Raw genomic sequence first — 21,170 nt, forward strand, 5'->3', positions numbered from 1 at the left:
GGCGGGCGGGCGGGCACGCGCGCGCGGGGAGGGAGGGCGGGCGAGCGAGCCCCTCCGGATTCGACCCGGTTCCGGGGTGGAAGGAGGAGAGAGTGTGCGCGCGCCGACTCCTCCCTGGGACTGGCGCTGCCAGCGGCGTCCCGCTGCCCCAGCTTCCATGCAGCGGGGGTGGGGCGGGTCGCCGGTGACGCTATGACGCACGCCGCAGGAGGGGAGGAAAGAAAGGGATGGATGGAACGTCCCCCTGGATAAGGTGAGCGCATGCGCGTCAAGTACCCGGATGTACGCCCGCCCCTCTGTGTGGATTGCCCTGGGGACTCTGAGCTCAGTCATCGCCTCGGCTCCTGCTGGGACGTGGGGCCCCCGCAGACGAGTGCGGTTTGCGTTGGAGGTTGACGGCCGTGGGGGTGGGGCAGGCTTGGGTTCGTCACAGCGCGGGGCTCGGTCCCCGCGAGGGCGCGGCTCCCTTCGGCGCCGCGCGCAACGGGCCCCGCGTTCTCTCGAAGCCGGACGCCGGCTGCGGCGTCCCCCGCCCCGCCCGTGGGGGCGGCCCGCTGGAGAGGGCTGTGATCGGGTTGAATGCTGGCTGGTGTTTTACACGGGCACGTTGTTCGGTGTGACCGTGTGTGGGCCCTGGGAAAAGAGAACGTTTTAAAAAATAACTTATTGCCGCTTTAAATCTGTTCCAAGAGTAGGAGCTGGACTAGCTGGAATGAATTAAATTCTGCCCCCCATGGGAAAAGCCAGGGGGAGCAGAGTGGGCCTGTAATTCGCTGCCAAAAGCGTACTTGCCTCATGCCCCGCTTCCGCCTGTGTTTTTCAAAACCCTTCTTCAAATGGTCATCACGCAGGCCAACTATTATTGAAGGGTCAAATGCAGAGAAATTCTGAGCACCTGCAGTGAAGGGAATGAGAGTTGTGGCTGCTCGGTATCTCTGAGGATTTATCCCATAGCTAATAAGTGCACTGTAATAAATACAGACTTGTACCCATGCATTTTTATTTAGAACATAAGGACTTCTTACTTTTTTTGTTCTAAGAATAACACACAGAAGAGGTGTATATATAAACTGAAAACGGTCTAATAATAGGAAGCACTGCCAGCTTTGCCTATAATGAATATTTGCAAGTTTGCCAACATTTACAAAAGCCTTGATCCTGCATTCAGGTTCCTGTGGCGAGATCTTTGTTCCTGCATAGATCTGATTACAGGATCAGGACACAAATATCCCGTGTAGTAAGCTCAAGAAGACAGGCATGGAGCCAGTCCTTGCTGTATACAAAAGCAAAAAAAAAAAAAAAAAATCCTTTAAATTATGCAGCAGACAACTAAAGAGATTCCCAAGGAGTTGAAGGAGTCCAACTTTCACTTATTGGCCCTGTATCTGTATTTGGGCTAGTGCACCCTATGGGAGTTTTTGTAGTCCTACTATCTCCAACTGGGAATGTGAACTGAATTCCATGTCTAGTTTGAGATCAACCTGGCTAAACATTGTTAATTCTTTTGTACTGTGTGCATTTGTGTACAGCAGTGGTTTTCAACCTTTTTTCATTTGCAGACCCCTAAAAATTTCAAATGGAGGTGCAGCCCACTTTTGAAATCCTAGACATAGTGTGCAGACCCCAGGTTGAAAACCACTGTTATATGGTAACAACAACCTTTTGCAAACCCCTTAGCAAAGTCTGCAGACCCCAAGGGGTCCGCAGACCACAGGTTGAAAGCCGCTGATGTATAGAACTTATGCTTCCAATTTCCAGTGTGCTATGGCAGGACTTCTATTGTGATAGCGGGTCTCCTTGTTCTAACTACTTTTTTGAGTAAGGAGAATAATTTTCAAGTACATGGACTTTTTGTTCATGCCCTTGGCTGATCTCACCCATAGATGTTCAGTCCCAGAGGGGAGAATCCACCCTTGCATTAATACATTAGTGGACTTGCTCATACTCAGTGAGCTCTCGCCCTTTACTCCACCAACCAACGTAATTTCCATGAGTATGGCTGCCATTTAAGGGTGATCAGGCTGGGTGGAATCACACAGTTGGCATTCTGTGGTTACTAAAGAAGAGGTGGTACTCTGTGAGCACAGAATGCAGTGGATTCCACTGCTTCAGGGTCCAGAGGCCTGTGAGGGTTCTGCAAGTAAGCAACTGTGGAGGCAATTTTCTGCTGGCTCAGGTCCAAAATGAAAGAAACTTCATTCTGGTTACTTATAAAGGGAAACGGAGAATCTATGCTTGAGCCAGTATTGTTTTGCATGTGGAACTCCTATTAAAAGTCAGTGGGAAGTTGTGGTGTGAATTATGCAAAATCTAATTGAGTTTCAGGCCAAATGCCATCCAGTTCTTTCCACAAGTCTGAAATAAAAACTGTGATCAAGTGTCAAGCTGTTCAGTTGTGTGTGCAGGCTCTGAGAAACTCCTGCAAATTAGTAGTTGTTTGTGAGTAAAATGTTAGAAGTTTCCAAATCTACAACTAGGTTCAAATTATTTGCCAAGAACCAGTCTTCTTACATGCCAGTTTTTCCCATAAATTTTAAAATACATAAGCTCTGTCTCAAGTTGCAAGTAGATATAAATACCCAAGTTTAGAATAGTTTTTCTCTTGCAAAAATTTGTGCATGGGAATTGGTGTGTACACCAAAAATATTTAAAGTTTTGGCGATTGCTGTAAATATGAAAATAGATACAAATGCTTTCAACACACATTTGCAACAGATTTACAAGTATGTAAGCATTTCCATTTAGTAAGGTGTAAAAATCAGAAGTTTTGGTATTGAATTCTGCCTGCAGATCTGCACATGCAACTTCCACTGTTTGTATGCACACATCTCAGAGGGAAATTTATATAAACAACAGAGACCTCATACTAAGTTTAAAATACACATCGAGGGCCAACTTTTCAAACAAAGGCACACTGGAAGATTTGCCCTCCCCCCCCCCCCCCCCCAATTGTTTTTAAATCCCACATGGTGGCACTTCACAATCCTTTCCAGCAAAGCTCATCTGCTCCTATTAAAAATATCAAACAGTAAAAATTGGGGTTCATACCATAGGATAGCAATAATACTAATACTAAGCCTCACAGCATTTGGCATACTGACATTATAAGAAAAGTGGTTTGAGAAGTTCTCATGACCTGTTAGATTTTTCTTACTCTTGCTTCAATGCATTCTGCCTTTAATCATGAAAGACCTGTTTGCTTGTAGGAAGAAAGGGTATTCTAACCACCTTCTACATTATCATTATGACTGAGTCAGGGTTCCTGCTTTCAATACAATTATTCCCATTCTCAGTTATAATAGTTAAAACTTGTAATGTAGACAGCAAACTGCCAGCTGGGTTTCTATAACAAATCATGGCCTGTCTAGTGTTTTAACACTGTTACAGGGATGGGATTAAGTCTAGACTACTAATTTTGATCATGATGTAACCAGATCCCTTGAGTCTGTCAAAAAGTGTCAAATAGCAAGATACAAAGGATTAATGCTCATCTCAAAGAATGCAGAAATTTAGTTTCTTCATGTACTTCAAAATAAAACATGCCAATGAATGAAACTTGTCTATTGAATTGGAAGAGTAGAACATTGATGACTTTGATGATCCTGCAAATGATACTTTTGATACCGTCATAGTCACTGAAACAGTAGAAGTTTAAGTGTCCGTTCCATGACTTCTACCAGTGATTCAGCATCAGCTTCAGTCAGAAACAGTCTGTTTATCTTTGAGACAATAGCCAATTGGTGATTATGCCATAACAATTGTGGTGGCCTTTTGGGGTGGAGTAAGAGGAGGTGAAAAATATCTGGGTTTTTTAGGTAGGGGAAAATGACAAGTCTGTGGTAAATTAAAATACTCCAGAAAACATAATTATAGGTTCTCAGCATGCATTACTTTACCAATTGCATAATAAACTGTACTGTTTATTATGAAAATGAACAGAAAAGTGTAGCTTCATTAATCTGTGGCCTTCAGTTGAATCAAAAATAAAAATCACATACATGTATAAAATAAACATTAATTTGAGATTGGCACCCTATTAGGCCTCATGACCCTTGCTGTGACTCAGATCAAATATTGTAAGATAGAGGAATCAGCTAATCATGATGCTACTTCTGAGTTATGAAAATGTGACATAGTCAGCTGAGCTTGCATAGGAGGATATGCTCTTCTTGACTGAAGCAAAAGTGTTCCAAAGACTCCAGTTATAACTAAAAATGCCATAAGCAATCCTCCAAGGATCAAGGTTTCAACTGGTGGAAGTTTTCCTTTATCTGGGGGGAAAAAACAGAGAGGATTTACAAAGGAATTCCCTGTCATCAAATCCATCTGACGATATTGTTACTTGGGACAGAAGATGTTTTTCCAGTCTTAAAGGCAGTGGTGAGCTGGAGCCAGTTCGCGCGAACCGGTTGTTAAATTTTGAAGCCGGTTTAGAACCGGTTGTTAAAGGGGTGGGGAAGCTCAGGTGGGACGGACAGGATTTGGCCCATGGGACCGTCCTGTCCGTCCCACCTGAGCTCTCGGCTGGGGAGGCTCCCATGTGAATTTTTACTGACCCGGCGGCACTCCGAGCCTTCGGCGGCACTTCGGTGGCAGGTCCTTCACTCGCTCTGGGTCTTCCGTGGCATTTCGGCAGTGGGTCCTTCACTCGCTCCGGGTCTTCGGCGGCGGGTCCTTCAGTGCCGCCGAAGACCCGGAGGGACTGAAGGACGTGCCACCGAAGACCCGGAGCAAGTGAAGGAACCGGTTCTTGAGCTTCTGGCAGCTCATCACTGCTTAAAGGTATAAGAATTAATTAGGATCCAATTCGGAACCAAATTTACATAGCTCTATCGAATGCATAAGTTGCAGAAGGCGGCAAAAGTGAGGGGCACCAGACCCACTTATCTTGGGGAAAGTTAGTTTGATGTGTAATGGCAGGAAGAAGGAAATCACACCTGAAACTCAGGTTCAAGCAGCTTGTTGGGGGTGAAGTGTGAATTCATGTAAATGATCTCTCCATCTTCTACACTGCATATCATAAACCTTCACTATCTCTTCTACTTGCAGGTGGCATAGGGAGGCAGCAAGGGGGGCATAGGGTGTGTTTAGTGGAGGTGAGGAAAGGATCAGGTTTTTGGTCCTGTTTTTAAATAAAACAGCAAAAAGTCTGCCCAGCAAGAGATGGATGTCCTCCTTCTCCTCCCTTTACTGATTGCTATAGTGGGGAGGTGATTATCTTGATCCCAGTGGGTCCTTTGTACTATTGTTTCAGACCTTTCATCTATTGGCCAAGTCTTCACTTGGCCCTTTCTGAATTTTTCCCCTTCTGTCTGTCAACTGGGAAAGAATTGATTCCTTTGCTGAGAGGTTGGGGAGATGATCAGAATGGTTAATGAATTCTCTGATATAATCCCATGTGTGGCAACTGGGCTGGGCAGAGTGTTAGGGCTGGATTCTCCTTTCAGTTACACAATTTCTACAGTGGTGTAACTATGGTAACTATAGTGACTTCGATGGAGTTACTCCTGATTTACAGCAGGGTCAGTGACAGAAGAATCAGGCCCTCAGACTCCACCACTCTGAGAAGCTGGGTGGATGACTGAATTGGTCATGGCTATTTCCAGGGGACCTCCCCAGCTCAGGACAAAGATTAGCTTCTAAAGGTATATCTACACAGAAAAAAAAAAAAAAAAACCCACCCAAAACCATGGTACTGAGTGTCAGAGCCCAGGTTGGGCTCATGCTACAGCACTAAAAATAGCCATGTAGACATTCTGACTCAGGCTGTGAAGCCCAGGAAGGAGGGTGTTTCAGAGCCTGAGCTCCGGTCCGAGCTGGAACATCTACATGGCTATCTTTAACACCATAGTGCAAACCCCACAAACCCAAGCCTGCAGACCAGGACTCTGAGACTTGCTGCCACAAATTCTGTAGACTCAGAATTCTGCTGTGTGGACATGCCCTGAGGCTACAGAACAGTCAGATCCCCACAGTGGGCTGACCGCAGCCATGTCTCCTGTGGTGGGGGCTGACCGCCAGCCCTGGCAGTTAACCCGGCCCTGTTGCTCGTGCTCCAGCCCCAGGCTTCTGGTATGACGGTGGCGGCTGCTGCTTCAGCAGCCCCAGCACTGCTCCTGGGGCAGGGGCTGACTGTCGGCCGCTGCTTCGGTCCCAGGCCACTACTCTGGCCTCTGCTTCTGAGTGGGGGCTGACAGCTGCTCCAGCCTCGCTGCTGTAGCGGACTAAAGCCAAATAAGTCATGGGAGGTCCACTGAAGTCATGGAAGTAAGTTAAAGCAACATAGATTGACTTAATCACATAAATAAGAAAACTCATATTTATGGTTTCCATCACAGCTCATAGGGCCATTGACTTCTCTGGGAGTTTAAGGTTTTCAGAACCATCCAGGAACTGGCACATAATAAAAATTAATATGCATTGAGCAAGGAAGCTAAGTTGTCTGTGGTATGCATGAGTTTGAATTTCTTGGATTTTGTGTGTTTAAAATTTTTTTTCCTGTTAATGGAATATTTGACATTTTTAACATTTAAAATATACCAAAATGGATCACACCAGGCTACATAAAACATTTGAAACATGGCTTTATACATTCAATTTAAACATTGAAACATGGCTTTATAAATCACTTACTTGTGTTAGCTTCTCCATCATCTGCCAGCTTTCGCTTGATGGGACCATAAGAGACTGTGTGAGTAGGAAATGGTGTAGTTTCTCTTTTATTCCTGGTTATTCTACCATAATTAGTACAATTCTGATAAAAAAGAGATTGCAAACAGTAAGTGTCCATGCCTATATGCATACATGCTCCACAAAGGGAGGTCAAGTAATTCACACTTGAAACTGTTTGCCTGATAAACACAGGCCTCTGATTAGATGAAGGAGCAACAGAATAGAGCAATGCTGTGAATAGAATAATGTTTGAGATGAGCAGAGTCATCTTGCTCCAAGAGAGGGCAGTGATAACCATACACACACACATCATATACTCAGTACTTAAGACAGAGCTTGTCCTGAAGTCCAAAGCAGGAGTAGCTGCTATTCAGGAGAGTCATAGTGGAACACAAACCCTTATCATGTAGGTCACTGGCTCAAATTCGGGTCAGGTCAGTAGTGACCTGATCTTGCAGACACGTACATGTGCTGCTCTTTGCTGAACCATAGTGTCATTAAACTCAGTGGGGTTACCTGTGAGCAAAGCTAAATTGTTACCATCTGGTGGCTGTTCAGTGACCTGTTAGAAATGAATTTGGTAGGTTCAATTTTAGTGGACAAGAGTCCATATTACAAGAAAAGAAACCCTCACCTGCACAGTGGTTATTACTGGGACCTTTTATGCCTTTCTCAGCAAAAAGACAAAGGACTGAATAGACTTGGAGATAGAACTGCCCTCTCACCCCCTCACCCCTAATTTAGTGTTAGGGAAGCATGGGAAAGTTTGCTAGCTGCTGATCATTCTGTACTTATTGTGTGGATAAATTGGAGTGCATTTTCCTCGGCTGCCAATCTTTTACAAGCACCAAAATCATTTAGAAAAACAAGACTCTCTCAAATCTATGTGTTCAAGACAAGCTATCATCTAAGAATAAATTTGCAATGATCTATTCATATGTGTATATATGTGTGTGTTTCTATGAACAAATCATTGCAAATAGATATATTCAGTAACAACAACAGAGAGAGGAAGTAATAGGATTCAAACCTGGACATTTGATCACAAACTACAGGGTTCTTGTCTGATACCTTAATGCATAATTTCTAGCTGTACTTACATTTCAGGTCTGGTACCAGGTCCTCTAATAAAGTACTGGATACAGAAGTAAATTGAAAGGTAGTTTCTAGACTGCAGAACACTAAGCATTGGGGTAATAGTTAAAAGTTTGGGGGGTTGTGACAAGCCCCTGAACCCACTTAAGCACCTACTCACTTTGCAGACTTGTGTTCTTATTTCTTTTTCTCAAATATTAACAGGTATGGCTAAAGAAAAAGCTCCATATTAGCTCAGTGCAAAGAAATGCTATTCTTTAGCAGAGCCTAATCCCATAGAGGGCAATTTAATATACACAGCAAGAAAGCACAGCTGTGGTTTAACTTTTGGTGCATTGCAGATGCAAAGGATAGTTGCTGTTACAGTAAGAATGGGTTGGCACTGCAGAAAGCTCAAGTGGATAAATCACAAGTGGAAAAATCAGGGGCACGTCTGCCAGCTTAATAAAAGACACTGGGCTCTCAGTACAAAACACTGACAAGCTCCAGAAGTGAGTAATACTGCTGGGAAGGAGACGTGGCCGGGGTAGCAATAGCACAATGATGCACATATTTAAAAATATTATTTTGGAAGGTCCTGCACATCCAGAGGGGACAATTTTCAGATATTAATAAATTTGGCCTTTCTCATTTTATACCCCAAAATAAACAATGAGCTTGATCCATCCAAAATGATCCTACATGGCTGCTGTCCCACGGAAACTGTACAGGACCTTTAGTCTCTGCAATCATGGAAGATAATCTCTAGTCTGAGGAAGAAAAGTCCCCTTTCCTGCAGTCACAGGTCAAATCAGTTATCCTGTACTTTCGCCTTTCCGAGGACAAAATTAGAGGCTTCTCCCAGCCCAAGTACTGTATTGGCATTCTAGTTCTTGGGGATGACAGGGAATCTCATATTCTTGTGGTAGACTGGGTTCTTTCCAGCACTCAGTAATCTGGACGGGGAGGAGGCTTAAAAGGTTTATATATCTGAATAGCTGTACAGTGTGGGAGACAAGAATTTTAAAAACAAGGATCAGGATTCAAGAAACCTTCTGCATCCATAACAAAACAAAGATTAGGAGGCAGAAATTCTACCCTTTCACTCCCTTGCAACACACTGGGGACTGGACATCCAGGTCAGCTGCAGAGACAAAAATAAAACTCTGTTCATTGGTTGGGCTCTGAGCCCATCAATCCCTCCACTCACAGCTGTGCAGGGAAGTTACTAGGGCTGTAATTATCCCCTCATTGTGCTGCGAGAGATTTGTGAATGTCCTGAGTCATGGGAGTTGTGCAGACCTATAGAAAGAGGGCTGGCTCATTGACAGAAGTCCGCTTCCTCCTGGGTAGATCTACAATGTGCAGCCACAAAGCCTTTACTTAAAGGCTTCTGTTGCAGGCTGACTTTTCTGCTGAGGAACTGGGATCCACATCCTCCCAACTTTTGGGGTCCCAGCCCACATAGGCATTTTCTTCTGGGTCAGGCTTTAAAAGATCCCAATCCATATATTAGACTACAAGCATGCACAATTTCATCCAGTTCCAAAACCTGGAAAAACTGGTTTCAGAGTAGCAGCTGTGTTAGTCTGTATCTGCAAAAAGAAAAGGAGGACTTGTGGCACCTTAGAGACTAACACATTTATTTGAGCATAAGCTTTCGTGAGCTACAGCTCACTTCATCGGATCAAATAAATTTGTTAGTCTCTAAGGTGCCACAAGTCCTCCTTTTCTTTTTGCTGAAAAAACTGGTTAGCAGTAAAGGACTGCAAAAATCTACCCAACACCAGAGGCCAAATTCAGGCGTGGCGTAAAGGGATTCAACTGCAATGGAGGTTGAACTATGCTATTTCCCTATGGAATTGCACTTTGTTATACTGGGTCTGAATTTGGTCCCAGATATTTAAGGCCTGATTCTCTTCTCACTTACATCAGCTTTACATGTGGGTACGTCTATTGACTGCAATAGATTTACTCCGATTTACACCAGTATATGTGAAAAGAGATTACAGGTCAAAAGAGGTTGGGTTTTTTTTTTTTAAGGGGAAGTATACATTGTTTTCTGGGCATCTTATAAAAACCAGCCTACATAACAAGGTGCGTAGCAACAAATGACATATGTATCAGGAAACAGACGCATACCCTAAATTGTCTATGGCAGATTTTACTTATGCTGAACTACTGTCTTGTGTGACTTTCAGACAAAGCATCTGGTTTTATTTGAGTCAATTTCCAAAATGTCATACTGACTTCTTCCTTGATTTCTTTCTTTGCTTAATATGTCATCCTGGTAGCTTTTCAGATGTAATTCCTGAGGATATAAACCAACGTACAAAGCCTTGTTATCCTTATGAAGCTGCTGTTAATGCCTAAACATCTACCATCAAAAATCATTCACACTGATATTGCATTCTGTGCCATAATGTCAGACAAGTACTGAGCAAGCTGTACTGTATCTTCCTTTATGATGTCAAAAAGGTTTCTCTCCTGTTCTGTATTGTGAACAAAGATATAATCAATCTCCTTGCTAATAATATAAAATTCAACTGCATGGACAGTTTTAAGAACAGTGTGGTTCTGAGGTGGAATTTTATATTGCTCCCCTTAGAAAACTTGTCTTCTATGTCACCAGCCCATAAATTGTCAGCTGAATGCTGGTAAATGTCACTTAGTTATAGCTCCTCTAGGATCAACTAATATTTCATGCTTTTTCTTCGCACATTATATTATCAGATGAAACAGATGCAAACTCTGCTATATGTTTTGCTACCATACTGACATGTCTGAATTAAGCTGTAAGCTTCCAGCAGCAGGGCCCTCATCTTCGATATGTGTTTGTACAACATTGGTTACATTGATGGTGCTCTAAAAATAATATTATAAATCAGTCCAAACTATGTGACCTTGCTCAGGCAAAACACTCTTTGATGTTAATGGGAATTTTGCCTCTGGAAGGTCTGAATAAGGACCACAGGACAACAGTAATTAATATAGCACTTCACATTTGAAAATTGCTATACAAATATTAATTTCTCATGACAATGCTGAGAGTTAGGCAAGTGTGATGGCGTGCAGGGACACAATGTTGTCCTTAGGGAGCAAGGAGATAAACTCAGCTCCCCCTCCCTTGGCACAGGGGGGAAGGACTTAAAAATGGGCTACTTGGGAGATGGGGGGTGGAGGGGGGGATGCCAGTGGGAATCGAGTCCACAACCAGAGTTGGAGAACTTGGCTGAAACTCTGGTGGAGGGAGTTTTCTGTTACTCTTTTTTATTTGGTTAACTTGATTTGATTTCTGGTTATAAACATTATCCCTAAATAAAAACCACGTTGACTGCTCCTGGGTTTTGTTTCTGTTTAGTCATTCGACCAACTTGCGCTAAGGATTACTCTTCTAATTTTGCAGGGGAAGTGGAGGCAGAGGGCTATGTGTCTTGCTCAAGGCCACACTTCAAGTAAATGATAGAGATTAGAATTTAGGAGCTCCTGATTTCCAGACCTGTACTCAGTCTACTAGACCACATAGTTTCTCCAGTTTGGCCCAACAATAATAATAATAATTAATTAATAACCCCACCCCAATCCTCATGCACACATGGATATATACAAAACTTACTGGCTTGCAAACAGCTGCTGTACTGTGACAAATCTGAACTGTGCAGTGTAGGAAAATGTCATTGTAAGAGATGCCAACAAACTTGAACATCTGGATCCTAAACATTGCTTCTGCACCTTCACCATTCATTATTACTGACAGTGTTTCATCTTTGACAACTTGGGAGCAGCTATGTGGGATAAAAGGTATAAAATAATTAGATCCAAGGGTCATAAATCTTTGGCATTCATCTGTGTTATATCAGACACTAGAGGAGATTTAGCCAAACAGCAGAGTCTCAGTCTGATGACTGATCTTGTTTGTGCATCCCTCACATTACTCAAGGTTAGAGCTGGTCAGAAAAATGTCTTTGCAACCAAAATAAAAAAAAAATTGCAGAAAAATTTGTTTTGATACACTTTTTTGAATTTTTATTGTTACAAAAATTTCAAAACAAAAAAATTCATTTAGAAAAAGCTTCAGATCTGTTTGTTTTCAACCCTCCCCTTCTCTCATCTCTAAAACTATTTTTCCTTATTCTCACCCCCGACCCTTTTTCCAGTGGGGAAAAAAGCAAGGAAATGTGAGTAAAACACCCATTCTTCTAAGTCTTACTGTCATCCCCCTTTTCAAGTGCAAAAATAGGGAAACACTAAAAGTAAGAAGAAAAAGAAAAAATCTAAATGATTTTTTTTAATTCAAAATGAATTGAAACATTTAATTGCATTTAAAAATTTTTAATTGAAAAAATTCCTCAAGCCTAATAAAAATTGTTGCAGGTAGTTGGCTTCAATATAAACACCTTCACAATGTGAATGTATCAACCCCAAAGGGTAGGAGAATAAGGCACCTAAACTACAACCTTAATGATGCACAGCAGTGCCATTTTGAATTGAAATATTTTGAGTTTTGGCCAAAATATTTTTGTTTTTCAGGTGTTAAAGTTTTTCAATGAAACATTGAAATTACCCAAGGATAGGAGAAACTTTTAATAAATATTTTGTTTAGTTGAAAACCCAGTTTTCCATTGAAAAAGAGTTTTGATGGGCATTATTCAACTAGCACTAATGTGGGATTCTTTTTATTTGCCTTCTGGTTTCTGAGACATTAGGGTACACTTGAGTCATGTTTTCAAGATTTTTTCCGCAACCATGGGGGCTAGAAACTTTCTCTTTTTTTAAATGATAGCTGAGATTTTCACATTGTCCCTTCACTTCAGGAACTGCAGTTTTAAGAAAAATACCAAATAGAGCAAGTCTAACAATAAAATTGCAAAAGTTGGCAACACCGAGATTCCTCAAATGCAAACTATGAACTTAGAAATTTGAGTATTCACACCAGAACTTTGTTACTAAGAGTTGCTCTCATCCAATCTAGGAACAGAAATAATAGCATGTAATCTACATGTCCAGTCAAAACTAAACAACACAATTTTAATTTCAAATATCAAATAATTGCATGAATGGCTTGCAAGCCAATCTGCAGATCAAGAATTGTTTGTAGAAATATAGAAAATCCTATATCCTATGCAGCAGACAGACCTAAATTGTGCGTGAAGGAGCCCAGAGTTGTGTTGTACTACCCTCTAACCTCGTTCCCCTCCGAGGCCTCTCCAACCACCACAGTGTTCCATGATAGCGTTTCAGATAGAGAGTGAGAGAGAGAGTTATTTTATTTTACACTTCCTCCACATATTTAATTTTCAGTGTGCTGTAGATTTTTGTATTGAAAATAAATAAGTGCATTATACAAGCTGTCAGGTTGTGTTAGGAGATAGTTGGGGCTTTCACCATTTCAGGAAGGCGTGGTTTTGTACCTAGGAGGCAGTTGAAACTTTTGGTAATGGGGAAAGGATATATCTCCTCTGTTCCTTCCGCATCTTAGAAGAGGCAAAAATACTTTAATGCATGAGGAGAGGAAGGTTTGAATTCGTTATTCCCCATCCCAACAACCCATGACATCAAATAGTTATCCCACTGCACCTTATCCCAGTATCTACCTGTAGCGGGGTGGTCATCCGCTCTGGCCTTAAAGGGCTTAAAACAGCGCAGGAGAGGGCTGTGGCTGGAAGCAAGCAGTTCCCAGGCTGATTGGGGAAGCAGGCTCAGCTGTGGCCATGCCCCAATCAGGGCTCAGATGGCCCTTATAAGAGGACAGTGGGCCAGGAGCAGAGAGTCTTCCTCTAGCTGAGGAGGGAGAAGGACCTAAGGGTGCCTGGAGCGAAGCAGGGTTGGGGAAAGGCTTGAAGAGCTGCAGCGCTCCAGGCCTGCAACTCCCCAGGCTGCATGGCCTACTCCAAGGCCTACAGGGTTGCAGGAAAGGCAGCAGGTCAAAACCTCCCTTGCCTATGATGACTGGCTTGTACAGACTGCAGTCGGCCCCAGTGAAAGGGGGCTAGATGGTGACTGGCAGTAGCCCATAGGCTGAGGCAAGGTGGGGTTAGAGGGTGGGGGTTCCCCAGGGAGGGGAGACCCAGAAAGGTAAAAGGGCACTGGGGTCCAGGAGGGAAATGGGGGCCAGCGGAAAGCAGGACACCGGCCTGCAGAGGGCGCTCCGGTGGCTGGATGAGCTAATTCCCTGAGACACCAGCAGGAGGTGCTGCAGGGGTGAGTTGCCGCCTCGTGACACTACCATTCCATCCAACAATGGAAAATAAGCACATTAACTTGGTATTTCTGCTAAAATTATCATCCGTGGAAAAAGCTAATGTATTTAAACTGTTCTCAGTCTTCACTGTCACCACCCCACAGAGATGAATTACAGAAATTTATGCTACTTACATTACAAGCTGTGTGCAGACTCAAGCAGATCTCACATGATTGGTTTACATTTAGCTCACACTTGAAAAATTTTTCCTTCCCAACTGTATGGTATAGTGTGACATTTTGGGAACCACCCAGACTGGTAATATTGTGTTTTGTTTTTAAATGAAATCTTAGATTCTGGAATATAATTGCATGGGAATTTAAAATGATGTAACAATTTACATGGCTGCATAATCACATTATACACAGGGCCCAGCTAATGTACTTTTAGAATGATGCATCTACTATGTATGCTGGGATACAAACCTATCTTCTATAAAGGAATATTGAACAGCATGAGAAGGATTCTTTGTTGGTGTAGACCAGCAGTTTTCAAGCTGGATTATTAAATGACCTGGAACCTGCCAGAGGACAGAAAAAGAAATCTGCATTCTTATCAGATTCATTATCTTCAACATATAATATTCTCACCACCTACTAGGTGCTTGTGACAAGCTCAAAATACATGAAGGATGAAACCAATAGTTAGACCTTCTTCAGATGACAAGAACAAAATATCAGGACACATCGGGGGGCAGCCACAGGCTCACCCTCTCTTCCCCCTCCCCCCCCCCCCCCCCCCGGGGCTGGAAAGCCAGAGTGCCGCTGAAGCCACACACACACACACACACAAAAAGCTGGAGTGCCACCGAAGCAAAATATTGGGACAAATGGTGTCCTGACGGTACATGGGTCGGGATGCAGGACAAACAACTAAATATCGGGACAGTCCCAATTTTATCGGGACATCTGGTCACCCTAGTTAGATCAAATTGGTTACACTATGTCATGGTTCAAACTCTCCAACAGAGGTTGTGTTGTTGAGACCCCTTTGCATCCACTTGAAGCATTTCCGCATCGACTTTCAAACTTCACTGAACTATGGGGGCAGTCAAGGAAATTGTGTGTGGGGGGAGTGGGGGGAAGGGGAGTAGAAGAAAAGTGGGGGACATAGAAGGACACACTGGTTTGTCTTAATCCATCCCCACAGGATCTCCAGTTCAACAGGCCTTCTCAGGTCTACCAGAATGAGAACTCCTTTCCCAAATGAAGTTCTCCAGAAGGAGCTATCTCCAGAGTTAAACTTGTAGCTCCTTCTTGAGACATCCTGAGCTGCAAGCATCTGCATCTCCAGGATCTCCTCCCTGTAATAAGGGCTGGGACATGGTGGGAGGGGACAAGATGAGGGGGAGCTTTGCAGCTGAACAGTGCTACCAGCTCCAGTCCTTTCTTCTGGCAGATTATTTCTCTGGTGAACTGCCCATAATTCACTATTGATGAAGGTCTGATAGACCCTTGGTCAGACTGGGCTTCCGTAGGCTTTACAGCCACAAAAGGGTGGGGATAGATTATGGGGGCATTATACATAAATGGAGGGATGTAGCTGTAGGCAGGGAGCATAGATTGTGAAGGGTATGAATGGGGGCGGATATGGCAAGGGGCTCAGAGGTTGTTGAACGGGCTGGAGAACAGAGCTGAAGAGCTAGGCTGAGTGGAGGAGCTCTTTGACTCTCACCCCCATCCCCTCTGCCCACTGGTTCCTAGCGCTGCTGAAGAGACCAGTTCCCTGGCCCCAGTGGACAGCCTTGCTCCCTTATTCCATAGGCCTCTGTCCAACCACACCATCCAAATCTATCCCAGCCAGAAAATTTTTTCCTTGCTACCCCTTTATTTTATTATCTGTTTTAAAGGATCAAAATAAATTATCATAAAAATGCCTAATGACTGAAATGTTTCCTTTTCTGTTCCTTCTCTCCCTTGTTTGGTTAACTATCAGAAGGTCTCTCTTATACTCACTGTGAAGACCAATGGTTGTACAGATGCTTGCCTTCACTTTCTAGGCACTGTGCCTTCACCTGCAAGGGTTTAATCAAGGAATCAAGTGTATTAGGTACCATATTGACTTTGACAAAGATGTTATCCTCTAGGGTTAGAAAGGGAACAGTAGTCCACATATCCTCAAAATTTGGGTCCTTGTACAGCATCATTGAGACAGAAAAATTCCCATCTTCTGTGTTCAGTGTAATGGTTCTGTAAACAACAGTTCAGATCAATCAGTCAATTAAAATGGCACACACGTTATCATGAGTGTATGCAAAAGTAAAGCTAAAACATTTTAACTGCCATGGTTGAAGTGTTTATTAAAGTCTGCACTACAGAGAAGCAGCAAGGTTCCTGGTGATCAGGCATAACCAGTTAGATTACTACACTCAATGGCTTGACTCACCATGGGGCAGACCCTGTCCCACACCCTTTGGCTGCTTAACATCATGACAGTAGTGCTGGTTGGAAAATCTTTGACAGAACCATTTTCCGTCAGAGAATGCATTTGACAATGTTGCAACATCCCATTTTGACATTTTCAGAATGAAACATTTCTATTTGGAAATGACTTTTCATTTCATTTTGTATTCTATTATAATGGCAAATAAAAATAATGACAAAATCCAAACAAGATGAAATGGGTTTTTTTCAGACTTTTCTTTCACTGAGAATTTTCAAGAGTCTATGGATTTCCTTCCTAATTTAGAATGAAGGCACAGAATCCTTCACAAAATGGAATTTGCATTCTGCCATACAGCTCTACTCTCCAGTGATGCAAAACAGCTATAAAGCCAATGGATCTGACTCACTGAGGACTTTCCCTAGCCAGGGGAATCCTCAGATGGGCTGAGCTGCTCTACTTGTTCCTATGCCACTATCCTTCTGCTTAGTGCAAGGGGGTGTAAGCCTCAATTATCTCTGACTGCCAAAATGATTCTTTGGGGCCATTGATAGCCAGGCGTAAGTTCGAGCAGCCTCTGATCTTCTTCAGTTTATGACAGAATCTGGCCCAGCCCATGGTTGTCTCCAGGACCAGGTTAGCATAGAGGTTAGCATAAAGCTACCTTTGCATCCCCACTTCAATGGTCTTGCCCTGATAGGGTGACCAGATGTCACAATTTTATAGGGACAATCCTGATATTTGGGGCTTTTTCTTATATAGACACCTATTACCCCCCACCCCGTCCTGATTTTTCACACTTTCTATCTGGTCACTCTATGACCTGAAAACAGGTTAGTCAGATTTGGGGATCTGGGCCCATGTGTGCAGACTCCACAGTACTCTAGCTAAGACTCAAATCATGGCTATCATAGTATGAGCCAGGAAGGCCAAGCCAATATGAGTTGTGAAAGTGTGTCTGAGCTAGAAATAATTCTTAGTGTCTCTTACAGGGATTCCTCTATTTTTTTCACGCTAGTGTTTCTGGATTTTTCCCTTTTGCCTTCAGAGGTCCTCTTGTTTCAGGAAACAGAATCAATTATTTTAAAATAACAAAAAACAGGCTGAAAGAGAATATTAGTTAAAAAAGCATTCTTTTACCCAGGGTGGTGCTGGGGCTCTGTGCTGCTGATGCTGCTGTCTTTCAGAAGACACACAAAACTGAGGCCCAAAGTTAGAGGCTCAACTCTAATGGAGCAAAGCACTCATTACAAGCTCAAGTCTGACTGAAGTCAATGGGCCTTGAGCACAAGTTAAAAATTTGCTATATGTTTAAGTGCTTTGCTGAATTGGGGTCCTATCACGGTCATTTTTCACAAGAATAGGGCTGTTAACCCCAGTGTCCTGGCCAGATTCCATTTCTGGTATTTAGGGGTGAATTGATTAATCTAGACCCAGATCCACTTACACTCTGGGGTTACTCTGACAGCTGAGAGTGTGTTCATGCATGCCAGCTGACCCAGTCATGCCTCCCATCTGTTGCTGGTACCTCCCCTATCTTGGCTGACATTGTGCCTTGTGGCCCCAGAATTCATTTCTTCTTCTCTGAGTTCTGGGCTGGGAGTAGATGGGTGACCAGCAGCAATCAGCTGTGCACCATAATGCCAGTAGCATACTGAGGCAGTGATTCAAGAGCTCCTCAGTTGGTGATTTAGTAATTTGTATTAGTCAGTGATTTAGTAATTTAGTAACGATTTGTATTACTTTAGTACCCAGAGGCTCCATTGTATGGACATAAAGAAAGACAACCCCTGCTCTGAAGAGCTTACTGTGTAAAACAGACAAGACAAAGGAAGTATTATTAGCCCCATATTTTAGTTTAACAAATGAGCAGCTGCGGCACAGAGAGATTAAGTGATTTGCCTTAAATCAAAGTCCATTACAGAGCCAGGGACTGGAAGGAAATCTCCAAAACCCAGTCCAATGTCCTAGCCAAAAGAGCGTCCTTCCTCTCAATAAATGTGCCCCAGCCAACATTACTGTATATTATGCAGCCTGGTTCTTCTGGATGAAATGAGCTATGTAATACTAGACAAATGAGAAGTGTGTATACCTTCTGGCTTAATTTGCCTTTGTTCTCAATGGTGCTTTATGCAGGGCAATTTTAATAGTATAAGCTAGAAAACAAAAACAAAAGGAGTTACCTGATGTCAACACTGATTTTATTCTCTCCGTTAGGCTGTTGCACCATGTAATTAACAGGGTATCGGCAAGCAAATGTGATATTGATAAAGGTCCTTGTAATTATATCAGAGAAGTTGCTTTGTATAGTGTTGATGAAAACAATGTGTGCACCATCAGAATCCTGAAAGATAATACAAAATATAGAGAGTCGTTGCTATTTCTGTATAAAGAGCCTAATTTGTTTAATACGCTGGACACTTACGGATGCATGTATCACTGTACATTCTGGAACTCCATTAAAACTAATTATTATTTATTAGTTAATTAAGTTTATGGCACAGTACAAACATACACCACTTGACAGCTCCTGCCCAGAAGACCTTACAATCTAAAGGTATGGTCCTGCCTCTGCATTCAGATATGGTAGTAGGTGTGTGGTAATGGATATGCAGGACTTGGAGATATGACTGTCATCATACAAGGAGACCCAGTAATAAGACATGCGCAGATGGAGTCATGGCAAACTGTGTATAGACATATGATAAAGAATGTTCATGGAGGTGGAGCGCTAGGTGTGTGTGAAGACCTTGTAATGCCTGGAGGCAAACCACGATTGTAAGCAAAGGAGTGCATGTGCTCCCGGAGGCAAATTAATGAGTGTGGAGGTGAGCCAACCATGTGAATAGAGCTGTGGCAATGAGTATGCCTTTTGTGGTACACATGTTTGATTTTTGTAACAAAACAAACTCACTAACATTATAAAAGTTTTTGGCCAGATGTTGGTTTTTGCTTTGCACAGCATTAGAGGGCAATATGTCCTATTCTCTCCAAAGATGTCAGCTATTAAGGGAAAGGAGTACTTGTGGCACCTTAGAGATTAACCAATTTATTTGAGCATAAGCTTTCGTGAGCTATAGCTCACTTCATCGGATGCATACTGTGGAAACTGCAGAAGACATTATATACAGAGAGACCATGAAACAATACCTCCTCCCACCCCACTCTCCTGCTGGGGAGCTTATCTAAAGTGATCACTCTCCTTACAATGTGTATGATAATCAAGTTGGGCCATTTCCAGCACAAATCCAGGTTTTCTCACCCTCCGCCCCCCCCACACAAACTCACTCTCCTGCTGGTAATAGCCCATCCAAAGTGACCACTCTCTTTACAATGTGTATGAAAATCAAGTTGGGCCATTTCCTGGTAATAGCTTATTACCAGCAGGAGAGTGAGTTTGTGTGTGTGTGTTTGGGGGCGGGGGGGTGAGAAAACCTGGATTTGTGCTGGAAATGGCCCACCTTGATTTTCATACACATTGTAAGGAGAGTGGTCACTTTGGATGGGCTATTACCAGCAGGAGAGTGAGTTTGTGTGTGGGGGGGCGGAGGGTGATAAAACCTGGATTTGTGCTGGAAATGGCCCAACTTAATTATCATACACATTGTAAGGAGAGTGATCACTTTAGATAAGCTATTACCAGCAGGAGAGTGGGGTGGGAGGAGGTATTGTTTCATGGTCTCTGTGTATATAATGTCTTCTGCAGTTTCCACAGTATGCATCCGATGAAGTGAGCTGTAGCTCACGAAAGCTTATGTTCAAATAAATTGGTTAGTCTCTAAGGTGCCACAAGTACTCCTTTTCTTTTTGCGAATACAGACTAACACGGCTGTTACTCTGAAACCAGCTATTAAGGGAACCTGCTTTTAACTAAACCATTCCATACTTGACAGGGGATTGTATCTGTTTTCCCCCACAATAGCTGTAGAACTGTTCTTGTTTGTGTGTTCATTTAATAATCAAATACTGAGAATCTGAAAGGTGATGTCAAATTCAAGGAAAGCAATAATACAAAATACAAAAATCTTGTGCTACCTTATTGCTTTGCTCATCCTTCACGTTTGGATGTTCCAAATGTTGTTTTAGTTAATATTGCACCATGGCTACTTATGTGTAACTTCTCTGGACTTGAGTGGGAGTGGCATTCATGTAACCAAGGGCAGAATTTGCCCCTTCTAGTCTTAATAAATGTAAAAGAACTGGATCACATCCAGTGATTCATCTAGTCCAGTGTCCTCGCTCCCCAAATACAGAACTTTTTAAAAATTGGGTGTCACAGAGTACTGTAAAATTTTTACAAATTTAGGGCCAAGTATCTACAACTCCCACGGAAGTCAGTGGGAAGTGCATCCCCCACATATGAGAATAAAATATGGCACATAATATTTTCCCTAAACTCTGTCTTGTGTTTTAGCTGTATTTTCTTTCTTACGGTTACTGATTATAAAGGAAAAAACACATAAACCCGTGTAATCAGCCGTATCATCCTTCTGAATCACTCAATAATCTCATCTCCGTGGAAATAACTGGCATCCCAGTTATTTCCACAGAGATGTAATACTGTGCAAGAGGAGACTGGTCAGGAAGGGAAATGTCTAGGTTTACACATTCATACAATATCATGGTAATGGATCATCTGATGGGGACATTAGAAAAATATTATGGGCTTGATTCTGCTCTCACACCAGTATATACTGGGGGTAACTTGGCTGCAGTCACTGGATTAAGATGGTGTAACTGGAGTAAAGGAGAGCATGATTGGGATCTACATTTTAAAAACACAGAACAATGCACCTTCAGT

General features: G+C 42.7%; 1 protein-coding gene and 1 long non-coding RNA gene across 2 annotated transcripts in view; one reads left to right on the top strand and one right to left on the bottom strand.

Moving 5' to 3' along the window:
* Nucleotides 1-122: 122 nt before the first annotated feature.
* The window catches only part of LOC122465074, a 32,217-nt gene continuing 11,169 nt past the window's right edge, over nucleotides 123-21,170 (top strand). The window contains exon 1 of the long non-coding RNA XR_006289640.1: nucleotides 123-253. This is a non-coding gene — a long non-coding RNA (uncharacterized LOC122465074). The remainder of the gene's footprint in view (nucleotides 254-21,170) is intronic.
* LOC122465073 (uromodulin-like) lies at nucleotides 2,949-18,689 on the bottom strand. The gene is made up of 6 exons (XM_043543080.1): nucleotides 18,553-18,689; nucleotides 16,041-16,176; nucleotides 14,413-14,507; nucleotides 11,363-11,531; nucleotides 6,634-6,754; nucleotides 2,949-4,271 (listed from the first exon to the last, which is right to left on the bottom strand). The coding sequence occupies exons 1-6, from the start codon at nucleotides 18,597-18,599 to the stop codon at nucleotides 4,099-4,101; spliced, it is 741 nt and encodes a 246-aa protein (XP_043399015.1). The 5' UTR covers nucleotides 18,600-18,689; the 3' UTR covers nucleotides 2,949-4,098.

This window comes from Chelonia mydas, chromosome 3 (genome assembly GCF_015237465.2).
Source record: "Chelonia mydas isolate rCheMyd1 chromosome 3, rCheMyd1.pri.v2, whole genome shotgun sequence".
In the NCBI taxonomy this organism is placed as follows: Eukaryota; Metazoa; Chordata; order Testudines; family Cheloniidae; genus Chelonia; species Chelonia mydas.

Excerpts from the sequence above, each read along its gene's own strand:
- LOC122465073 (XM_043543080.1), bottom strand. The coding sequence starts at position 18,599 with ATGGTGCAACAGCCTAACGGAGAGAATAAAATCAGTGTTGACATCAG. Across the intron at positions 14,508-16,040 it reads TCTTTGTCAAAGTCAATATG|GTTCCAGGTCATTTAATAAT; the intron begins GTACCTAATACA and ends GTCCTCTGGCAG. Across the intron at positions 4,272-6,633 it reads TGATGGAGAAGCTAACACAA|ATAAAGGAAAACTTCCACCA; the intron begins GTAAGTGATTTA and ends TTTTCCCCCCAG.